At 41.8% G+C, this 22228-nt stretch overlaps 1 protein-coding gene across 3 annotated transcripts in view; it reads right to left on the reverse strand.

The window, feature by feature from the left end:
- ROR1 (receptor tyrosine kinase like orphan receptor 1) overlaps positions 1-22228 on the reverse strand; it is a 409060-nt gene that overhangs the window by 21542 nt on the left and 365290 nt on the right. For 2 of the 3 annotated variants that reach the window (XM_073788849.1, XM_019920148.3), the window contains exons 5-7: positions 16484-16611; positions 14066-14383; positions 12560-12805 (exon numbers count right to left, since the gene is read on the reverse strand). In XM_073788849.1, coding sequence (XP_073644950.1) covers positions 12560-12805; positions 14066-14383; positions 16484-16611 — 692 coding nt within the window. Of the gene's footprint in view, positions 1-5639; positions 12021-12559; positions 12806-14065; positions 14384-16483; positions 16612-22228 lie in introns of those variants that run through there. The other variant, XM_073788854.1, reaches the window with a different exon arrangement.

Genomic DNA, 22228 nt, shown 5'->3' on the forward strand with positions numbered 1-22228 from the left:
ATAAGTGAAGTAACATAGAAACTATCTATTCTAGTACCTGTTACAACTCAATCACCCAATGTTTACCCCCCACCCTCAGAGTAGGAAATAAAAGTTTGGGGTAGGAAATTCTAAATAACCTTAAGCAAGAGTCACCTCACTGACCTCCATCTCCTCAGTTATTTAAGCAGGATAATGGTACCTGCTCTGCCCATCTTGTTTAGTTCACGTGAGAGAGGATGTTCACAAAAGAACCTCGGAAAATCTAAAACTGCTGCATAGTTGTTGGATGTTATGCTTAGCGTTAACATTATAAAATACTTTCAAATTTCTCAGGACCCTAGGGGGGTAAGCTCTTCTTGTTATTCTTGGATTCTCAGTGAAATCATTATGAGGGTAAGATTACAAAAGGAACGAGGCTAATTTAGTACGAATGTAATGCTAGTCATTTTTCTGGCCGACGTTTTTAGCAACAAGAGAAAGTAGGGCTCTCACCTGTCTGGCAAACAAAGGAGTCTATTCTGTACTTAGTCCGTATCAGATTATTCACAGAACGCCTTTGACTGTAAACGGGAGGTCTGGGACAAATCCCCCTGTAGGTCTGCAGGAGAACAAACTTCAAGAAGCTAAATCCTTTAAACATCGTCAAACTTGGCTCCTTCTGATTGCAGTGAGGATATGCAAAACTAGCACAATGTCTTCTTGCCAAGTGAAATAATCAAGCAGAACACTACGTGGTCATGTTGGAAGTGACAGAAAACAAATTCAGGCCCATTGTAAGTCTTACTGATGACATGCTTCCTTTCCCACACAGCTCTCTGCATTTGGCCAGAAGGGGAGTCGGTGTCTGGCTCAAAAAACTTCATATAAAAACATTTCATAGGGGCTTCCCTGATGGTGCTGTGGTTAAGAATCCACCTGCCAATGCAGGGGACACGGGTTCGATCCCTGGTCCGGGAAGATCCCACATGCTGCGGAGCAACTAAGCCCGTGTGTCACAACTACTGAGCCTGAGCTCTAGAGTCCGTAAGCCACAACTACTGAGCCCACGTGCCACAACTACTGAAGCCCACGTGCCTAGAGCCTGTGCTCTGCAACGAGAGGCCACTGCAATGAGCAGCCCGCGCACTGCAATGAAGAGTAGCCCCTGCTCACCGCAACTAAAGAAAGCCTGCGCGCAGCAACAAAGACCCAATGCATCCAAAAATAAATTAATTAAAAAAAATATTAAAAACCCCCCCAAAACAAAACATTCCACAGAACAACTAAACCTTACTCATGGAAAATTAGAAAACTAACATTTGACCAACTCCTTTTTAATATCCTAGCATTTTTATTCTTCATTTTAACCCAGCACTTTGGGTTATCTTGATTTCACAAACAGAGAAACTGAGGCTGAGAAAGGATAAATTTGCCAAAGCTAGGAAGTGGTGGAGTCAGGGTTGGAATGCGAGTCTGTCTTCGATGCCTCTGTGCTTTTTAAATTATATGGCTAATAAAAATTAAAATACTATATGGAATTGTTTTTCATCATTCTCCTTAAGATTCCAAGATTCCTTCTCAGTAAGGACTAATATCTAGTGGGAACTATACTATTAAAAAGAATCACATAAGAACAATGGACATTATTCTTACTATTCACTTTAAAGGGTAATGGACACTTCCGAGGCACTGCAAAGCAAATTGGCTGAAAATTAAAATGGGGAAGATTTTTAATACTTTGGAATAACTGTTTAAAAGTTAAATGCACATATTTAGTTACATCAAGTTAAATACTTGGGATTTTTGAAACCAACAATTTAGTCCAGACCACATGATTAATTTCCTTTTAAAAATCAACAATTTGGTATCACAGTTCACATCTGACATTCCTATTTTATTTTTACAATGATATTCAATACTTTGATTAGTAATTAAATATAATGGAGAAAAAATACTTCTTTCTTCTCCTGGGGCTTAAAGCAAGGTAAACACAATTTCTCATTCAAGAGGTACTTTTATGAAGTGAAACATATCTGGGATATTACTTTGAGTTAAAACATGAAAGTGCTCAGATCTTAAATCTGGCAAAGGTGGGAAGGAGTCTTATAGAACCTTAGAATTCAAATGAAATTAAACAAGTTGCATTATGATCTTGTCTGAAAAAAATTTTAAAACCATAGAAAACAAACAGGAATAGTCACCATTTATTATCTAAAAACTACAAAATAAGCAGGTCTGTGGCAGATAGGGGCCTGCGTTAGTGATATTTAGGCATATACCTGGAAGCCAAAGGAGAAAAGGTGGTAATTAGGCCTTCAGTTGGCATGCTGGGTCCAGCCATTCGCTCTCTTGACTTGATAATGGAAATACTAAGTAGATGATCTATTGCCTTATGTATTCTCAAACGAATTCTTTAAAAGACTCTGAATAGCCCATATACAGTGATTAACATTTTTCTCTTTGGAAAATGTTTTAACCACATTAAGTTAGGGGCAGTAACTCATTTGTGAGCACTTGAGAAAAAACCTTAGCAACTAGAATCCACACGAGTTCACTAAAAGTTTCTTTAAATCTCAGGGCCTTAAATCTCAGGACCTCAGTTTTCTCCTCTATAAAAGGAAAGAGTTGGGCTAAACTTTTCTTTTTAATCAAAAACAAATTTTTAATTATGGTAAAAAACACATGACAAAATTTACCATCCTAACCATTTTTAAGTGTACATTTCAGTAGTGTGAAGTATAGTCACACTGTTGTACAGAAGGTCTCCAGAACTTTTTCATTTTGCAAAACTGAAACTCCATACTCATTGAACAGCAACTCTCCATTTCCCCCTCCGCCAAGACCCTGGCAACCACCATTCAACTTTTTGTTTCTAGGAATTTGACTCCTTTAGATACCTCATATAAGTGGAATCATAGTATTTGTCTTTTTGTTGGCTTGTTTCACTCAGTATAATCTCCTCAAGGTTCATCCATGTTGTTACATGTGACAAGACTTCCTTCTTTTTTAAGGCTGAATAATGCTCCATTGTATGTGTACACCACATTTTTTTTAATCCATTCGTCCACTGGTGGGCATGTGACTTGCTTCCTACTCTCGGCTATTGTGAATAATGCTGCAATGGACGTGGGTGTGCAAATATCTTTTTGAGATCCTGCTTTCAGTTCTTTTAGTTGTATACCCAGAAGTGGGGTTGCTGGATCATATGGTAATTCTCTTTTTTACTCTTTGAGAAATATCCATACTGTTTTCTATAGTAGCTACAACATTTTGCCTTCCTACCTACAGTGCAAAATGGTTCTAATTTCTCCACATCTTTGCTAACATTTGCTATGTTCTATTTTTTGATAGTGGCCATCTTAATGGGTATGAGGTGAGATCTTATTGTAGCTTTGATTTCTTTAATTACTTTAATCTTTATAAGTGATGCTGAGCATATCCTTATATGCTTGTTGTCCATTTGTATATCATCTTTGGAGGAATGTCTATTTAAGTCCTTTGCCCACTTTTTAGTTGAGCTAATTTTTTAAGTTCCAAAATCCAATAAGTTTTGTAAAATTAAATGTCTTTCATCTTTGATAGGATTATTTTGGAGTGGTAGACCAAGCACAGTTAAACTTTAGCAAAGCATTTGATCAGGTGATGCATGATATCCTTATGGACAAAAGACGGGGGGCTAGATAATCATATCAATAGATGGTTTTGTACTTCACCACATGGCTGTACCCTAACAGTGTTAATCAGCAAAACAACATCAAATTATAGAAGGCTATCCTTGAGAGAACCTTCCTGTTCAACATTGTCATCAACTACTTGATGGTGATATGTTTATCAAACTTGAAAATGGCCTGAATCTAGGAAAGATACCTAATTGACTATAGAAATAAAATTTTCGAGATTCATACACAACAGGCTAAAATAATGACCCTTAAACCAACAGCTGAAATTTTACAAATAAATATGATAGCTTGGAGTTAGGTTAAAGACCTTGCTTAGAGAAGTCCATGATTCAGCAAATCTACTAAATAATTTTGGAGGTAACCAAATTAAAGACAAACGAACAAACAAAAGAAGACTAATAAGTTTTAGTGAAGACTTGAAGGCTCAGTTGGACCCAACAACAGCATATGATGAAATTGCTCAAAAAATTTTCATGGATGGCATTATAGCAACGGAATACCCTTCATTGGCAGGACTGAGTCATGGTCAAGAACATCATGGTCCTCTTCTGGTCGGTTCTGGTTAAAAGACATTAAAAGTTTTCTACTCTAAGAGTCATGTTTTTAAGAAGGACTTTGAAGGAGCAGGAAACATCCAGAGGAGGAGGAAGAGGATGGGGAAGGAAAGGTGGGAAGAGCTACATGCTCTTTAGACCAAAGAAAAAAAATCGAATGAAGGATGCAATAGATGTCTTCACATTTGGAGGAGAAATGACACAAGAGGTTAAAAACCAGATCTAGTAAATACACTTGTTCCTTACTAGGCTTTCCCCCCCTCCCCCCCAGTTTGAATTAGTGGCTCACATTTTTAAAAAATATTCAGGAGATTTCACATACAAGTTTTAGTTTCTGGCATACAAAGGCAGATTTTGAGCGGGGGGAGCCACCCCATAATCACTTTGGTGTAGAGAGATATCCCTGTCTCTGGAGGTCTCTGGCATGTTCAAGCAGAGGCTGGTTGACTTCTACGCTCCTCTCAAGATTCTCTGATCTTATAAACTGAGTTGACTGACATACCTTATTTAGACCCCTACTGAACTTCAGACTCTCTTACGAAGCAATTGTTTTCAAGCCAGTGATGAATATTTTCCCTGAGTGTCCTCAGCTCACCAGATCCAGTCTTAGTCCTTTTCCATCCAGCTCTATGCTGAGGCTGACGTCTATGTACAGGAGTAATGGACTCTGGCTTCCAGTTATGTCCAGCTGATAGGAGGCATTGTTATGATAAGAAGAACCCCAGGGCAAGAAGAGAGAGTAGGGCTGGTGTGTTCTGCATCCCTCCACCAAAGGCCACAGCACACACTGGACAGCCCTCTCTTCAGCCTCAGCTGTACTCTATGGGGAGGGGTAACCGATCATTCCCTTGACTCTCCAGGCCTAGAATGGTAATGCTTCTCACTCCTGCTAGCCCCAGGTCCTGTACCTCATTGGTTTACCCCAACTCTGCCAACACCTTTAAAAACAATCTCTTTATAAAATTCTTAGTCTATTTGCCTGTGCCTTTTGTTTCCTGCCAGAATCTTGACTGATGCAAAGCCAATAACAACAATCATTGTGGTGTTATAGCAGAATTCTGTCACCAAAAGTCCAAGATGACGAGCAGCATTTCCTATTGGCGTGGTACTGGGCCCGAAGGGTTAAGGGCTTCCAAAAGCTTATTGCTAGAGTAGCTGACACACTGCGTAAATGACTTAATGCATACTGGGGACAATAAAAAAACTTTCGAGAGAAAATTATTTCCTGGTGAAAAATGTTTATAGAACATGACTCAGTTATAAGTTTTCGGTAACTATTGTTCTTTACTTTGTCGAAAATATATAAAGACTGGAGACCAAAGTACATCTTGAAAATCTCTGTAGCACAAAAATAACTCTTCCGGAAAACTTCAGACTATACAAAGCAGTACTCTATTCCTTCCTCCTACCTCCTCCCCCCCCCCCCCCATCCAATTCACTGTAATGTTCAATTTTGGTTTGAAGAAATGGCTGAAAGACAAATTGCCTTACAACAGGTCTTCTGTGAAATATGGGAGAAGGCTGCTGACAGAGTGAGTTAAAAACTGCAATGTTCGCAATCTGGAAAGCATCTGCCTTGCCCCAAACTGTAAACCACCACGTTGGAGAAAATGGTTTGTGACAAAGCAGAACCCAGGGCGGGTGTTTGTAAGGTTATGGGACAAGTCAGGGCTATTTAGGCACAGAACTGGGCAACGTGCCCTTTGGCAAACCGTTGCAAGGCAAGGACTTAAAAGGAAATACAAAAGCAACAGGCCAGGTATGAAAACTCCAAATTGAGCCAAATGGTTCGCTACTTTCTTATCAATGGGTACTCTTCAGTGAAGCTGGTTTAGGTGTAAAAACAACACAGTAAGTCCCCTACATGCGAACGTGTTCCGTTCTGAGAGCACGTTCGTAAGTCCAATTTGTACGTAAGTCCAACAAAGTTAGCTTAGGTACCCAACTAACCCAATCGGCTATATAGTACTGTACTGTAATAGGTTTATAATACTTTTCACACAAATAATATATTAAAAACAAACACAGAAAATAAAGAAAACATTTTTAATCTTACAGTACCTTGAAAAGTACAGTAGTACAGTTCAACAGCTGGCATCCAGGGGCTGGCATCGAGTGAACAGGCAAGAAGAGTTACTGACTGGAGGAGGGAGAGGAGGTGGGAGATGGTAGAGCTGAAGGATCGTCAGCGATAGGAGACGGAGGGCAAGCTGCAATTTCACTCACGCCTGACGCTGATGGAACGTGAGTTTGCATCTTTGAAAGTTTTCAACCTGAAGGTTCGTACGTAAGGGACTTAGACTACTGCTGTTTGGAAGTTCTGGTTGTTTGGTAGATGGAGAGACCTTTAATTAGAGGTGAATCGGACATGCTGGCCTGGCTAGTGGAAGAACTGTGGCTCAGGACTTATCTAGAGTGAAATAAAGGGCCAAGGTTTGAATATGAAAACATGAATGTAATCAAGGTTCCGCCTCACCACACAATTCAAGAAAGAAAGAAATAGGGGATCTCAATTAGTTGGGGAGACAGAATATAAGCTATGTGGTAGAATACGGACAAGGGCAAATGGCTAGGTCATTGCAAAAGGAGCTCCCAAAGAAACAGATATTTTCCACGGTTCACCACTCAGGGCTGCACAGAAAAGCAATGATAAGGGCTACAGTGAAGCTGTGAAGCTGGGAGGTGTGCCTAGGTGCCAGCTGGAAAGAACAGAGGCAAATGTTTCTTTTTCAACTTTGTTTCCACCCAGCGCACAGTATTTGGCTTGGAAGGTGGCCACAGTGACTAGAGGTGAGAGCGTAGTGAATGAAGGTTTGCAGGCAGGATCTCACAGAAGATGGCCAACTCCGAGGACTGGGGACCTGGGGCTGCCAGGAAGGGAGGAGATCTAGGGCTTAATGGGAAAAGGACAAACGCTGTGAGGCCTGGGTGGAGCTGCCGGGGGACCTAGTCCCTATCAGGCTGAGGCTAACTAGAGCACCCTGGGGTCTCAGAGTAGATGTCTTGTGGCTGGGGGCTCCATTCCTGCATCTGTGCAGCTTCAGATAAGAAAATCAAAGACCTAGAGAGCTCATAAGGATCAAAGGGAAGAGGAAAGTTATAAAGGAATGTTTATTCCTCTGAATAAGCTAGAATGTGTCCTTTAAGTAGTTGTAGTATGGTGGACAGAGGCTGGACCTTGAGTCCCGTGGATCTGATCTTGGCTTTAGTAAAAATAACATTGTCTCAGCTTCTCCATCAGTAAAATGGAGGAGATACCTTTAACATGTGGTTATTATGAGGGTTAACTCAGCACATTTTATTGAGCATCAGCTAAGTCGTAGGCCAGATGCTGCTGTAAAGAACTTAGCACAGTGTTCAACCAACAGCAGACATCACGGCACAAACAGAAAAGCACATAACAGCACACATTAACGCTGGGAACTGTAAGACAGTGCTTAATGTGATTTGTATTTTTTTCATCTGATTCTTCCGCTAGATTGTAAGCTACACGAGGGTGTGGCTTGTTAGCAAAGTCTAAAGTGTAGTAGAAGTTCAACACATATTGGTTTTAGTAAGTGAATTAATAAATAATAACCATTCTAATTGCTGGATGCCTGGGATAGGAAAGAAAAGACAGGGAATATGAGAGGTCAAGTCTGGCTCAAACTATCTTTTGTTCTTTAGCTTTTCCCAGGCACTGCCTGGGCACACGCACACAGCCCTCACTGAGCCAATTCCCAGAATTCACAGCAGACATATTTGGTTGTGTTTAATTTTATGTTCTGTCTTAGAGTAAAAGTTCACAGATAAAACAATCTGGGGCAGACTGTTCTCAAGTGCCTTTATTCTAGAAAGTACAACAAATGCTCACATTCTGCATTTAATTAGGTCTATACTTCTTTTAGCCTTACTTAGTTGAAATGAAAACAAAAGATATCAGTAGGAAAATGAGAAACCCCGTGGAGATTTTGAAACCTCCTTAACTTTGACTTAACAAAGAATGCAGGAACATTCCCATGAGACTCCATCCCATTTGAGAGGAAGGAGGAAAGTAACTCATTTCAGATATGCCCCACAGCTTACACCTCATTATAAGATGCAAACTTATCCTCAGTATCTCTATCAATCTATTTATCATCTATCTATCCATCCATCTACCTACCTATTTGTATACATAAACACACAGATACACATATATATAAATCATAGAATTTACAAGACTGGCTATAGTTCTGAGTCCTGGGTCTACTTCTTATTAACCATGCGGCCTTGGACAAGTTATTTAAACTATGTCTCATTTTTCTCTTCTTGGGTAGAATAAAACTCAACTCATACAGTTATAGAACTATTATATATGAGATAATGCATAAAAAACTCTTTGCATAGTGCCTTTCTGTAAGCACTCAGTAAATGTTAACTGTTGTTTAATATTGTTATTCTATAGTCTAAATTGTATAATTTATACAGTATATACAATATGCTATATTCTGTAGTCTAAATTGTATAATTCTTATTCAGTCTCAGCGTTCCCCAAACCTGGCACTACTGGCGTTCTGGGCTGGATAATCCTTTGTGAGGGCTGTTCCGTGCACTCTGGGATGTTTAGTAGCATCCCTGGCCTCTACACAATAGATGCCAGTAGCATCCCCCAACCCCACCCAGCTGCGATGACCAAAACATCTCTAGATATTGCCAAATGCACCCTGGAAGGCAAAACTTTCCCTGTTTGAGAACCACTGGTACAGAACAAACAGCAGTGAGTGGCCCTAGGGACAGGAGACCTGGTTTCTGTTAACTAATTTGTGTTCTTGGGTCAGTCCTACCACTTCCCTGGGCCTTGGTTGTCTCATATGTTAAAGTAGGGCAGGAAATTCCTGCTTTATCTTTTATGATTTTTGTAAGGATGAAATGAGAAAAAAAATCATATGCTCTAATGAAATGTTATAAAAGTAGGATTCTACGGGCTTCCCTGGTGGTGCAGTGGTTGAGAGTCCGCCTGCCGACGCAGGGGACGCGGGTTCGTGCCCCGGTCTGGGAGGATGTCACGTGCCCCGGAGCCGCTGGGCCCGTGAGCCGTGGCCGCTGAGCCTGCGTGTCCAGAGCCTGTGCTCCACAACGGAGAGGCCACAGCAGTGAGAGGCCCACGTACCGCAAAAAAAAAAAAGAAAAGTAGGATTCTAGTATGATTATTTTGTTAGAGGTGGGCTATGAAGGGGCAATTACAAGAAGGCTTGCCTTGGAGCAACAGTTGATGCCGACCTGCTCTCTTCTTTATTTCATACCCTGGGGAGCCGCTGGCCTCTCAGCAGCTTCTTATTGATCACATGTCAAGGATTCCCTGTTCCTTTAATGGATGTATTTGTGGTTTGGCCTGAAGAATTCAAAAGGAACTGTTTTCTTTCCAAATGAAATGAAAATTTCTTTTTAAAAAAAGTATTATTGTAAGTGGTGAAAACTGGCTTGTTATCTGCAGATTTAACTTTCATCTAAATTTATCCCTCATAGGACTAGAATTAACCTGTCCTCAGAATTATGCAGATTGATATTCAAAAAGAAATATCTTAGGGTTTCCAACATCACTGTACTGATTAATACAATAATAATATACTGAGCAATACTATGATGGAATTCTTCATCAGCAAGGGAACATGTTTAGTTGTCGTATCATGTTATGGGACTCAGTATACTGAAATCCAGAGGTTGACCCTATTGTCACTCTTTTATTTATTTCTGAAAAATCTTTAAATGGGAAACAGCAGAGTGTCTGGGGAAAGAGTGCAAGCTTTGAGTTTGGTCAGAGCTATGTGCAAGTAGACGAGGGTTCAAGGTCCAATCCCATGAGTTGTCTCATTTAGACTAGTCCTTTAACCCTTCTGAACCTTGGTGGAATATGGTAATAACATCTATCCCATAGCGTGGTGATGAGTTTTAAATGGAGATGAAGACGTAAAGTACAAAGCACCGTGCAGGCACATGGTAGGTAGTATAGGTGGTCGTTCTTTCTGTGTCCACAGTCTGAAAGACTGTTCAAGGGTTTCTTTCATCTTTTGGAGAGTGTGTTTGTCTGACTGCTTTAGGAACACCGTTGAAATGGAAAGCAATACATTTTTTAGGTATCATTTCGAATCTTGACTTAAACTAATTGTAATAAAGCTTGAATCTGATTATCAACAAATCTTCCAGTTTATGAGCAAATTATCTCCCTACTTCTTTATTTTTATATTATTTTTAAAAATTGTTTTCAAGCATAGTTGATTTACAATGTGTTAATTTCTGCTCTATAGCAAAGTAACTCAGATATACATATCTTGGTATACATTCTTTTTCATAGGGTATTGAATATAGTTCCTGGTGCTACAGAGGAGGACCTTGTTGTTTATCCAACCCTATGTATACTAGTTTGCATCTGCTAATCCCAAACTCCCAATTCTTCCCTCCCCCATCCCCCTCCCCCCTGGCAACCACAAGTATGTTCGCTATGTCTGATTATCTCCCTACTTCTGATGAGGATTATAGTTGGAAATTAAGGGTCAGAAGTCACCTAAAGGACAACGGTGTTCACCCAGAGTCGAGTAAACAATGTGTTTCTTCCTTAAAATAATTCATTTGGTTTCCTTAAGGACATACGTCAGTCTCCTGAGATAGCACAGTGAAGTAGCAGGAAGATGAGTTTGGAGTCAGACTAGCGGGGTGACTCTGTTGCTCTCTGAGCCTCCGTTTCTTCCTTGGCAGCATAGGGTAAAGAATACCTGTCACAACGTGAGGGTATTCTTAACCCTCTTAACCCCCTTATCTTAAATAAAGCCTCTGAAACTCTAAGAATGACGCCTGGCACATGGGAAATGCTCAGTAAGTATTGCTTTTATACCTGGCTCTCTTGCAAATCTTCACACCTACCTGGTGTAGGAGAAGGGATGAGGCAACTAAGTAAATGATTATAAATCTACATTTTATTTTATTCCTTTCCTATTAATGTTGAATATAGCAACATTGGGAAAAGTCATAAATTTTAAGTGCAAACCATTTAAAAAATACAGGATAATTTGCTTTGATGTTTCCAATGGTGGCTCTGGAAGAGTTAACTTCATAATTTGTTCTTTATGCTGCATATGAAGGCATTTTAAAGCCCAGCGACACAAAAAGGGTCTGCTTACCTCTTTCTCAAACTGAGTATGTTTAACCATGTATAAAATCATTTTGCAGGAAAAGATACCGTGGTAACAGGTAACATGTAAGAATGAAACTGTAGTATAATAGTTTCCCAAATTTTTATCACTAAGGGTTCTTTTAATATTTTTATTACTTTTTCCTAATGACCTCTGTAGTATGTTTTAGTTCCTCTTCTTTACTCCACAGCATTTGTGCTAACTTCTACTATATCACACATACTGCATTGCAATTGTAACATGAATCGTATTTTCTTCCTTTTTCACACTCCTGACTCCACAGTGGGCTCAAACAATATTTGCTAAACTGAGAGCAAGCATTCCTCTATATGTGAAGACTACATACTAATTATAATAAATTCCTCTTTATATATTGACTATATAATAATTACATTAGAAAATATTTATTAAACATTTATTATCTTCCAGACATTGTAGAGTTTTCCAGATATCAACTCATTTATTCTCTCAATAAACCCTGGATGTATATCATTATTAGCTCCATTTTACTTGGTGTGGCTTTCCTGTGACATCCTGACTCTCCCACTACGCCTGGGAAACCCAGATGACATTATCAGTAGAACTAGGATAAGGATGTTGAATCAGTTCCAAAAAAGTCTGAGACTCCAGGTATCAGCAGCATTTCCATTCTCTTTCTCCTACCTTCCAAATATTTTCTAGAAAAAGGAACAAACTGATTCAGAGACTTCATTTTCTTTCTATACTTCTGCAGTATAAAAGGATGAGATGAAGGACACAGTTTATCCACAGGTTGCCTTGGATCACTGAGTAATGGCTATAGATTCATCCTCCCTTGTGGGTGTTCTCAAGGACACAGGGAAAACAATTCTCTTTCTGCTTCCAATACACCTGTTGTGCTAAAAAAGGTACACTTGGACACAGACCATCGTGGGTAACACATTTCACTACATGAATGATGGTGATAAGCTGTACTTCTGGGGAGACGGTGCCTGTTATACACACTAACACAATGGCTGCAGGGATAAAAGCAGTTTCCTCCTTGAGAGTGTGCTTTGGTACCCTAAAACGTGTTTTATGTCGAAGCAGCAAGGTTTATCTATCCTAGAAACAGTTTGAGATCAAACAAACACTATCAGTCTCCTTTGCCCCCTTACACGATTCTCCTAAGGGAAGGGGCATGGAGTGCGGATCTTTTAAAGTAACTGAATCCTTTAAAGGCAATGACGGTATTTACCACATGCTGGGATGTCGCACAGGTCAGACTTATAGTTTTCATCCAAGGTGAAGCACCAGGGAGCTTCCTTCTGATTCCCTGGGTTGCGGCAGTAGGAGTGCCCTCCGTTCAGCTCTGGGAAGCGGAGGGCGGTGAAGGTGTGTGTGTGTGGGTACTGGGAATTCCACGGCTGGCACTGGCGCCCTGATTTGGTCACACTGACAGTTCCCCGGTAGTCCACACCTGTGCTGTTATAGCACTTGTGATCTGAAAAACACAGAAGAAGAGCCCAAACTGTGAGAGAGAAGCAGAGGAGGTGCAGGAGCTCCCGGCCAGCAGTTTCTGGAGGGAGGACGTGCGATTACCCTCACGGCCGAGGCTTCCCTGATGGGACACAGAGCGGGCCTTGCAGTGACATTCCTGGGAGGATTTACAGCTTATGCTTCAGGAAGAGAACCAGTCCTCCACAAGTATTTTTGATATTGAACACAGAAAAGAATCAGAACGGGGGTGGGACCTGGGGGCACTGGAGTCATTTCCTAGTGAATGGTGCAGGGACTGTTTCTTCCATTTCTGCACATGAGTCCTGTGATAAAGAATCTAGTTCTCAGAAAATGTTAGTTAGCGGCAGGGCACTATGGGTTTCTGCCAGGGGTTAGGGCCATTGCCATGCCAGGGCACATGGGAAATGCACAGAAAAAGTCTTTTGTTTCATGGAGGTGAGACGAAGGAGGATGGAGGTAAGCCTCCATATACATATTTTTTAAATTGTGGCACAACACACATATCGTACAATTTACCATTAGTGCATTTAGAACATTCAAACTATTGTGCAACCTTCACCTCTCTCTCATCCTAGAACACTTACATTATCCCCCAAAGAAACTCTATGCTCCTTAAGCAGTCACTGCCCACTCTCCCCTTCCCCCGGCCCCTGGCCACCATTAATCTGCTCTCTATCACTATGGAGTTGTCTACTATGGATATTTCATATAAATGGACTCATACAATGGTGTCTGGCTTCTTTCTATGACAGTATCTTCAAGGTTCATGCCATGTTGTACCATGTAACAGGATCTTACTCCTTTTCATGGATGAATACTATTTCATTATGTGGATATACCACAAAGTATTTATCTCCTCACCTACTGATGGACATTTGGGCTGCTTCCACCTTTTAGCTGTGGTGAATAGAGCTGTCATGAACCTTTCTGTACAAGTTTTTGTCTGAACACCTGTTTTCAATTCTTTCGGGTATATAGCCAGGAGTGGCACTGCTGGGACGTATGGCAATTCTATTTTTAAGTTATTAAGGAACCAGAAACCATATTTTAAAATTATCATCGTCATGCAACTTCTTGAAGATAGGCACTGCCTCTCATCCACCGCTGAATGCTCAGCCCCACACGGTATTTGGCCCATCGGAAGGTAATCTATCAACACGAACCATCACTAGGGATCAAGATCCAGTTTTCAGGTGGCTGCCGGCCCCCGAGGCAGCACAGAAGGTCAGGGGCTACCACTTACTTTTATTTATAGGATCCGCCATGGGAATTCCAATCCGGATACAATTTGCAGCTTCGGGGCTCTCTGGCTGGGGGAGATCTTCACAGTTCGGCAGTTTCAGCCTCATCAGAATCATGGGATTTGATCTCGCAAAAATGTATTCTGTCTGACACAGGACATTTTCCAGGATTTCACATTCATCGCGACACAAGTCCCGGGGCTTTGGGACAGATGAGGTTTCGTCACAGTACGGGAAGGCGTAGTGGCACAGGGAAGGAATGGCGAACTGAGAACACTTATCAGACAAGTGACTGGAGGTGCCGATCATGGTGAAGGCAGCTGGAAAACAAACACAGTTATTAACTCCCAGGGGCAGGGTTTATCTCTCCCGGTTATCTAGTCAACAGATATCAGATGTAAACACACATTGGAAAGAATCTGCTGTGCTCAAACAGACAAGGCCAAGAGAAGGAGATTCATTTCAGATGTCTAAGCAGCTTACTTTCACTGGCTTGAAAAAAATAATTTTGACTACAAAGTTAAAAAAACAGGATTAAGTTACATATGTACCGTTTCCTAATAAAAAGAATTAATTAGGTTAAAGTACAATATATTTTTCATTTTTACTACAAAGCAACAGAACTTTGCGTTTCATCCGGTACTTTTTATTAGTTTTGTGAGGCTTCTAAAACATGTGACAGCTGCAGGGCAGAACTTGCTTTATGCAGTGACTGAGCCCCATCACAGGATTTAGTTCTGTGTCTTGCCTCTGAGTTGCTGGATGACTCTGGGTAACTTGTTTAATTTCTTTGTGGCTTAAATACTTTCTATTCCATCTTCTGAAAATGAGGCAACTCATCTGGAAGTTCTCGAAGAGCACAACTCAGTTGTTTCAGTGTGTATTATAGAATATTAGTGGTCACTTAGCCTAACCTCTTATCCCTGTACAAAAAGGGCACTAGCCTTTGCATAACTCTACTGACAAGGAGCTTATACTCACAAGGCAGCCTAAGAGGTTGTTAGTACAGTTTCCCAAAGTATGTTCCTCAGAACATTAATTCTGTAGAATGTTAAAAGTGTTTGAGAAGTTGGGGTTCCATAAGCAAACAAGTTTGGGAAATGCTGTGTTAAAAAAGTTAAATGGATTAAAAAAAAATGTTAATACTTTCCAGTAAGCTGATATCCATTGAAAATGTCCAAGAGAGGATTAATATAATTGGGTGACCAAATATTTATATCAGAACTCCCATTTATTTTTGTGAATACTTAGTAAAAAGTATGTTCAAATGTTCTTTTACTAGGTTGAAAGGTTTCTTCAATAGCCCCTCCCCAACAGTCCTGCTTCCGCTCTGGAATTTCACAGAGTCTTTCCGCTTGAAAGCCTGAGGGCTTTCGCAATGGGCAAATACATCTTCCTACAGCTGCTTCTTCGGGTTAAATAGCTCCCCTGGCCCTCTCTCAGCTCCTTCAAAGTCCTCACGGGACATAGTTTCTGGACTGTTGGCTGTTCTGTGTGCCTGCCTTGGGTTTGTTCTTGCCTCTCTTAGATCCTAGAGTTGCCAGATAAACTACAAAGGACCCAGTTACACGTGAACTTCAGATAAACATTTGGGACATATACTAAAAAATTATCAAATATAACTGGGTGTCTTGTATTTTTCAGTGCTAAAGCTGGCAACCTTATTAGAATTTCAGAAAGGCCATTTTAATGTGTTGCCAGGGTACGGGGCACAGAGGCATAATAACTACACTAATGGGAGAGGCACAGGCGGCCGCAACCACCAGGACTAGGTGTACGAAATCGTGCAAGGTGGCCGACACTACGTACCTCACGCGTGCTAGGTAGTGCCTCACTATCAGATTTCCATGAAAAAGATACTTTCAATTCAGGAAAGTGAAGGGTAAAATAGAGAAAGCTAGAGCAGGAAGAGACCTATGATCATCCTGCCTCCTCGCTCACTTCACAGGGAAAGAAAGAGATTTCCATGGAGAGTAAGAGACTTTCCCCAAAGTCACAGTAATGGCAATATTGGGATTAGCATCCAGAATTATGGACTCTAAATTCATCTGCTTTCAGTCGACACAACGTTGCTTCCAAACAGTAAGCTCTGTGAGGGCAGAAACGTACCTGGCTTATTCCCCACAGCATCACATCCCCAGTGCCCAGCCCAGGTCCTGGTATGCCAAAGGCACCCAATAATATTTATTGAGTGTTTGAATGAATGTGAGACTTCTCAAAGCCTCCTTTTCCTCTAAGGGCAAACTCAATAAATTATTCTAATATAAATTCCAGAGCAGAGATTGCATCTCCTGCTTTTTTATGGCCCTGCTCCTAACCCCTATGCTTAGCCTAAGCCTTTGTCAAGAGAAGAGCTCTGTAAAACTTCTGGCGAGAAAAATTGTTATGCAAAGTATAAATATAATTTCATTGCTACCTACCTGTGATCTGATTTTCTATTTCCCCTTGCATATGCAGAGACTCCATATAGACAGTGCGGTTGCCAATAAATCTTGCACACGCAATCCCTCTGTACGGCTGACAGAATCCATCTTCTTCGTACTCATCTCTAAAAACAGAGCACAGACATTAGAGGGTGCAGTACACACTTGCAGTTGGCTCTGACTGCGCCATGCCCCATACAGTCACTAGGGGGCGCAGTCGGGCGCAGTATCCTAAAGAGTGGGCTAAGGAATCCGACTTTTTCCTCAGTTCCCTCCATCGTTTAAAACATCTGTTGGTCACGTCGGTCAAGTTTCCTTCACCCCCAGAAAAATCATCCTGAAGCACAAAATCATCCTTAAATATGGGAGAAAACACTTATTTTCGCAGCTGGTGGTGGGCTGGAAGATGATGTAGTTGTAAGAGTAAAGAGGGAATGAGTTGGAAATCTGGGCACATGTTCTACAGTTTTTCGTTTTTTAAGCACAGATTATTTCCTCTTCATTTGCTACAAAGGCGTGGGTGCGTTATCACCAAGGTACACTCGGACTGATATGTCAGTTAGGAGGCTCCACGGGGTGAGAAGCTGGGGGCAGCTGGAAAGAAACCAGAGGGCAGTCCAGTTACGTGGCTCCTGCTCGAGACCTATTCTCTCCACCCTGCAGAGAGAGGTCCATGGCAAACCACGGACCGGACAATTTCAAATGAGTCACTAAGTCCCAGGAAATCCAGAGCAAATGCCAATGGATGCTTGCTTTCATAATCCCCTAAAACTTAAAAAAAAATAATCTTTAAAAAATTTTTGCTGCCTCAAATGACAATAATAAAAGGGAGGGCAGAGATTTTATTCTGAAGACAAGGGGATACCAGAAAGTGATGTGATTAGTGACAGTCTGGCAAATGGCTGGAGAGCTAAGGCTGGAGATTAGGACCCAAGATGGCAGGTTCAGCTTGAAAGGACAGAGGCCAAAACCTCCCACAAGGGCCTATGATAAGCTCAAGACACCAGAGTACAGAATATCAATCTGCTTCTGAAAGGCAGACCACAGCCAAGCAGAAGGCTATCTGCCAGGTTTACGGGCGGACTTCTAGTCTAGATGCTCCTCCCCCGTTAACCTGGCTGGAATCAACACATCATCTGAACAAAGCATCATTTTTCCTCTTTAGCTTCTAAGTTAAAGTACTTTAGAGCAAAAATCAGGAGAACAAAATTCTCCTTCTACATTTAACGTTTGCATATCCTTAGGCAACCTCCCAAGTCCTCTGAGCTATGGTTTTCTTATCTGTAAGATGAAGCTAATAATTGACCTCTCGACCCTGTAAGGCACAGTCATGAGGATCCTATCAAGTCGTGTAAAAGCTTTTAAAAAGCGCTACACTGAGGTAACATACAATTATTATTAAAGCACTTACAGTTACCGAAGAAGTCATTTATTTAAAGGAGAATTATTTACTAAGCTTCTACTTTGTAAAAGCGACTGTGGTCAGTGCTGTGACCCTGGACTTCCACACCTGAGGGTTCAGTGAGGGAGTCTAGAAAGCCCACTAGAATAGGAAACCAGGTGAAAAAATCTGATAGAACTGATCCTTCAAAGACACTGGTTTTCAGTTGCTTTCTACTCCCTATTCACTAAAACAGTCATTCTGAAGGTGGAGATGGGAGCAGTATCTTCAGTGTAGTCCTCCAAATAGTTCGCAGTGCAAAGCTCTTAAAATTGTAATCTTTAAGTACACGTACAAATGAATATATCATATACCTGACATAAAGACACTGAAATTTTAATGTTGCAAAATCCTGCAAGCACTCTAAATGTTTACTTTCATAAATCCTAATGTTGAAGGCTTTTTGGCTTAAATTTTACTTGGGTTGTAAAATTAGCCCCACTTTTATTGGGTAGCTAATCATAAACCTATGGGGAGAAAGAAGTTTCTCGATGACCCAGCCTTGGGATCTTGGAGACTGAAGTCCGGAGACCAGAATGCACCCCCGCAACTCCCATCCCCACTATTACAGACGATGCTTTTCTATCCCTAGGCATTAGCAGAGCTCTGGATTTTTAAGGTGTCATTATGAGAACACTTCTTCCTCCCCCGCATTAAACCCTCAAGGCCTCAATTTATATCTCTTGGGAGGACAAAACCCTGGAATTACCCCCAGATATAAATCCCTGACCTACTGGGAGTTTCCATATTTTATGTGTGAGGCTTAGGCTAAACTTCTTACCACCTTTCCAGTTCAAGATTCTAAGCAGACCCTTTGAATACAGTTTCTCGGAATAAAATGGAATGCGATTCCTTGGCGGCATATCTCTTATCAAGGGCTTAGAGCTGCAGGTGTATTAAATTTTTGACTGTGCCCAGAATTCTTGATATTCTGGCTAGTCTCTTGGGGACAGATATAAAAAACAAAACAAACAAAATTTTAAAAAAACAGTATGTAATGTCACCTGCTAGCGAGTAGTTCTCAGTCCTGTTTGCTTATACAATCTCCTTAGGAAGCTTTCGAAAAGACCAGTGCCCAACCCCCACCTCGGACCTATTAAGTCAGTCTCTGGGGATGCAGCTTAGGTATTCATGCGTTCTAAAAAGGTCTCAGGTGATTTGAATGTGGTGGAGAACCACAGCACTAGAAAAATAAACATGTATGAAGTGTCTGCCACTCTTTGTGCTGAGTACTATGCTAAGTGCTTTCGTCAAAGTAGCCCCTTGTGCGGTGTTATTATCCTTATTTATCAGAGGGAGAAACTCAGGTTCAGAGAAGTTAAGTAACTGGCTCAGATTCACAAAGCCAGTAAGTTGTGGAGCTAGGATTTAAACTCAAAATTCAAACTGAAGCTTGAATACCAGGCTGTTGGATCTGTAATGATGTCCTACTTTTCGATACTACTTTAAATTAAATCAGCCTAATAATAAGAGGCTTTGTAATGAGCCTTTTCTCTGTGCCAGGCACTGTTCAATTTCATTGATGTATAAAATCAATATTAAGTCATTTAATCCTGACAACAGTCTTATACAGAAGGTGAAGGTGTAATTATTCTCATTTTACAGATGAGAAAACTATAGGGTCAGAAAGAGCAAAGAACTTGTCTAATGTGACACAGCAAGCAGAAGAACTAGATTTGCCCCAGACTGTCACTTGTAACCATGGTATACAGCTTCCTTTCAAATGGCTGGCTATAGACATTTTTGCATTGCTTACAGGGGCCTTCTACTGTGAAGATGTTTTGGTATCTGCTGGGTAGCAAAAAGATTTTCTTTTAAACATCAAGTCGCAATCACCTTTCATCCTTTCCATTTTCCCTGCTGGCTGTGGCTGGAGGGGAACAAACGCTCCTCCAACATTAATCAGCTTTATGCTTTTCTCTTCTTTCATCGTTGATGCCCTCCATGCTCAGCAAATTGAAAACATGAAGCAGCAAGGCAGAAAGAGTGCAAGGGCACTTGCTGCGAGCGTGCCCGAGGCTGCGTTCTAGGGAGAAGAAAAGCGCACTAGGAGAGGGCAAACGGAATCCTGGCTATTTATCACAGCAGCTGGCACAGACATGTGCCAGCTACCTCATCGTGATGTCAGGATGCCCGGGAGCTTTGTGATGGGCACTCCTGCTTTTCATAAAGGTAATTTAGTGACTGTGTTACCAGCCCTTCAACCTTCCGAAGTCTCTGTCATGTGATAGGGAAAAGCAAACAGTTTGCCCTCCACCTCTGGGGTCTCCCCCTTCCCCAGAGCAAGGAGCTTATGAGGGATGGTCACGCGAGCTGACGGCAATGATGACCAACGTGGTAGCAGTAGGAGTATCTACTCAGGAAGCACCACGGATCGAGAATTGGGAAACACTGCCCACGGGAGTTTGACAGTGACAGTGGGAGTCAACAGCTACACATTCCTTGGCAAACCTCTCGGGTCTGGAACAAGGCTCTCGAGAGCTCTCCGAAAATGAAAACAACGCATTGTGTAGTGTGGGGTCTGGGAAGCCCACGATGTAGTTTTTTGAGAGTGGGGAGCAGGAAAGGAGGAGAAAGGATGGGTGGGTAGGTGGGGTATGGGGAGTAAAAGGACGCAGAATACCCAAATGGATGCCAAAATGGAGATGTGCCAAGTTTGGATCACCAGAGGCCTGCTGGCGCTCTCTTTAGTGTTTCCAGGGAGAGCAGGGTTTCTGAAGCGTGCCTCAATTTAAGGCAGACAAGAGAGCAAACTCAACTGTTGTCTTAGACACAGGATTTCCAAAGAAACCCTTAATATTCGTAGAAAAACTGGTGAAAACGGAATGAAGTCTGTAGATTAGTTAGTAGCGTTGTACCAATATTAATTTCTTACTCTTGATAACAGTACGATGTTGATGCAAGACATTAACATTAGGGGTAATGGGATAAGAGCATAGGGAAACTCTGGACTACTTGTGCCACTTTTCTTAAATATAAATATTTCAAAAGAAAAAGTAAAAAAAGAAAAAGAAAGAAAGTGTTACAGGATGGCGGGGGGTGGGGGTGGCAACCTTACTGTATACAGATGAGCAGGAGGGGCTATGGCGTGAGGGTATCGGGAAGGCCCTCGAATGACCTCATTTAATCTTCCAAACAACTTTATCAGAATCTATCTGGGCCTATCCCTGCGTGGCTGAATTCCCGTCATGAACAGTTCACTCATTTGTTTGAGCTTGGCCTACTTCGAAATTCAAATACTTCCAGGAGAGAGGACATACTTGGTCAGGAAGGGCTCAGTATAGATGGATTTTTTATTAACTGCTGTTGGTACTTTCATCTTTGTTGAAAGTTGTATACAAGGAGGGTGGGGCAATTGATGAGAGGTCCGTGTGTGAAGAGGAAGGCAATCTTCCTGGCCTTGCACTTCAGTCCAGGGCCAGCCTACGGCCAGTGAGATGACAGAGGAAGGCAGACCAGGAGGGAGGGTATGGGAGACTGGTTCATCAGTCACTTGTTACAAAGGGATCTTTTCAAAACACAGACTTGATCAGGTCATTTCCTGCCTAGTTTCTGACTCACCACAGTTTCTTGACTGTAGTACACAAGGTCTTTCCCTAGTTCCTGCCCATTTTTCCAGCCTGGTTCCTGGCCTGATGAGCCTGTGAACTTAATGAGACTAGCCATGCTATTGACCTTGGTAGTCTCCAAACAAGGAATGCACTTTGCTGCTCTCCTGGCTTTGCCTGTTCTCTTCCTGGGACCCAGCGCTCCCTCCATCCTCTTTCTCACCTTGTGGTTGCCTTTATGTCTTTAAGAACCCAGTGCTCCAACTCCCCCAGGAAAGTTAGTCACCGCCCACTCCATTCCCCCCGGCCCCCCGTCCAGCACCTTTATCACACCACTCCTACACATTTCTGACTTCATGTTATGTAGTGCCCACTTCACCACCACTCTAAGGCAAGGACCATGTCTGATTTGGCTTCGTAAATCCAGGGCCTGGCACAGTGCACAGCTCAGTAAATAAGAGCTGAATGAGGGAGAGGTTGCTGCTGAGAGCTGTTTCTACCCCCACCCCACTGTGCACAGACTGACCAACAGAGCTGTAATAGACGTAACAGACATGGAGATGACCTAGGCTAGCTCTCAGACATGGACCCTCTCCATACCAGGAGGACCCTCCAAACTGGAAACCACTTTCTTCTGCACCAGATTTTACACTGGGGCCTGACAGGCTTAGTCAAGCCGAAGTGATTCTTACTGATGAGTGAGGCCCTCACATGTTCCCCTTTGGGGTAATACGACTAGTCAAAATGCATGCT

Source organism: Tursiops truncatus, chromosome 1, assembly GCF_011762595.2.
Source record: "Tursiops truncatus isolate mTurTru1 chromosome 1, mTurTru1.mat.Y, whole genome shotgun sequence".
Taxonomy (NCBI): Eukaryota; Metazoa; Chordata; class Mammalia; order Artiodactyla; family Delphinidae; genus Tursiops; species Tursiops truncatus.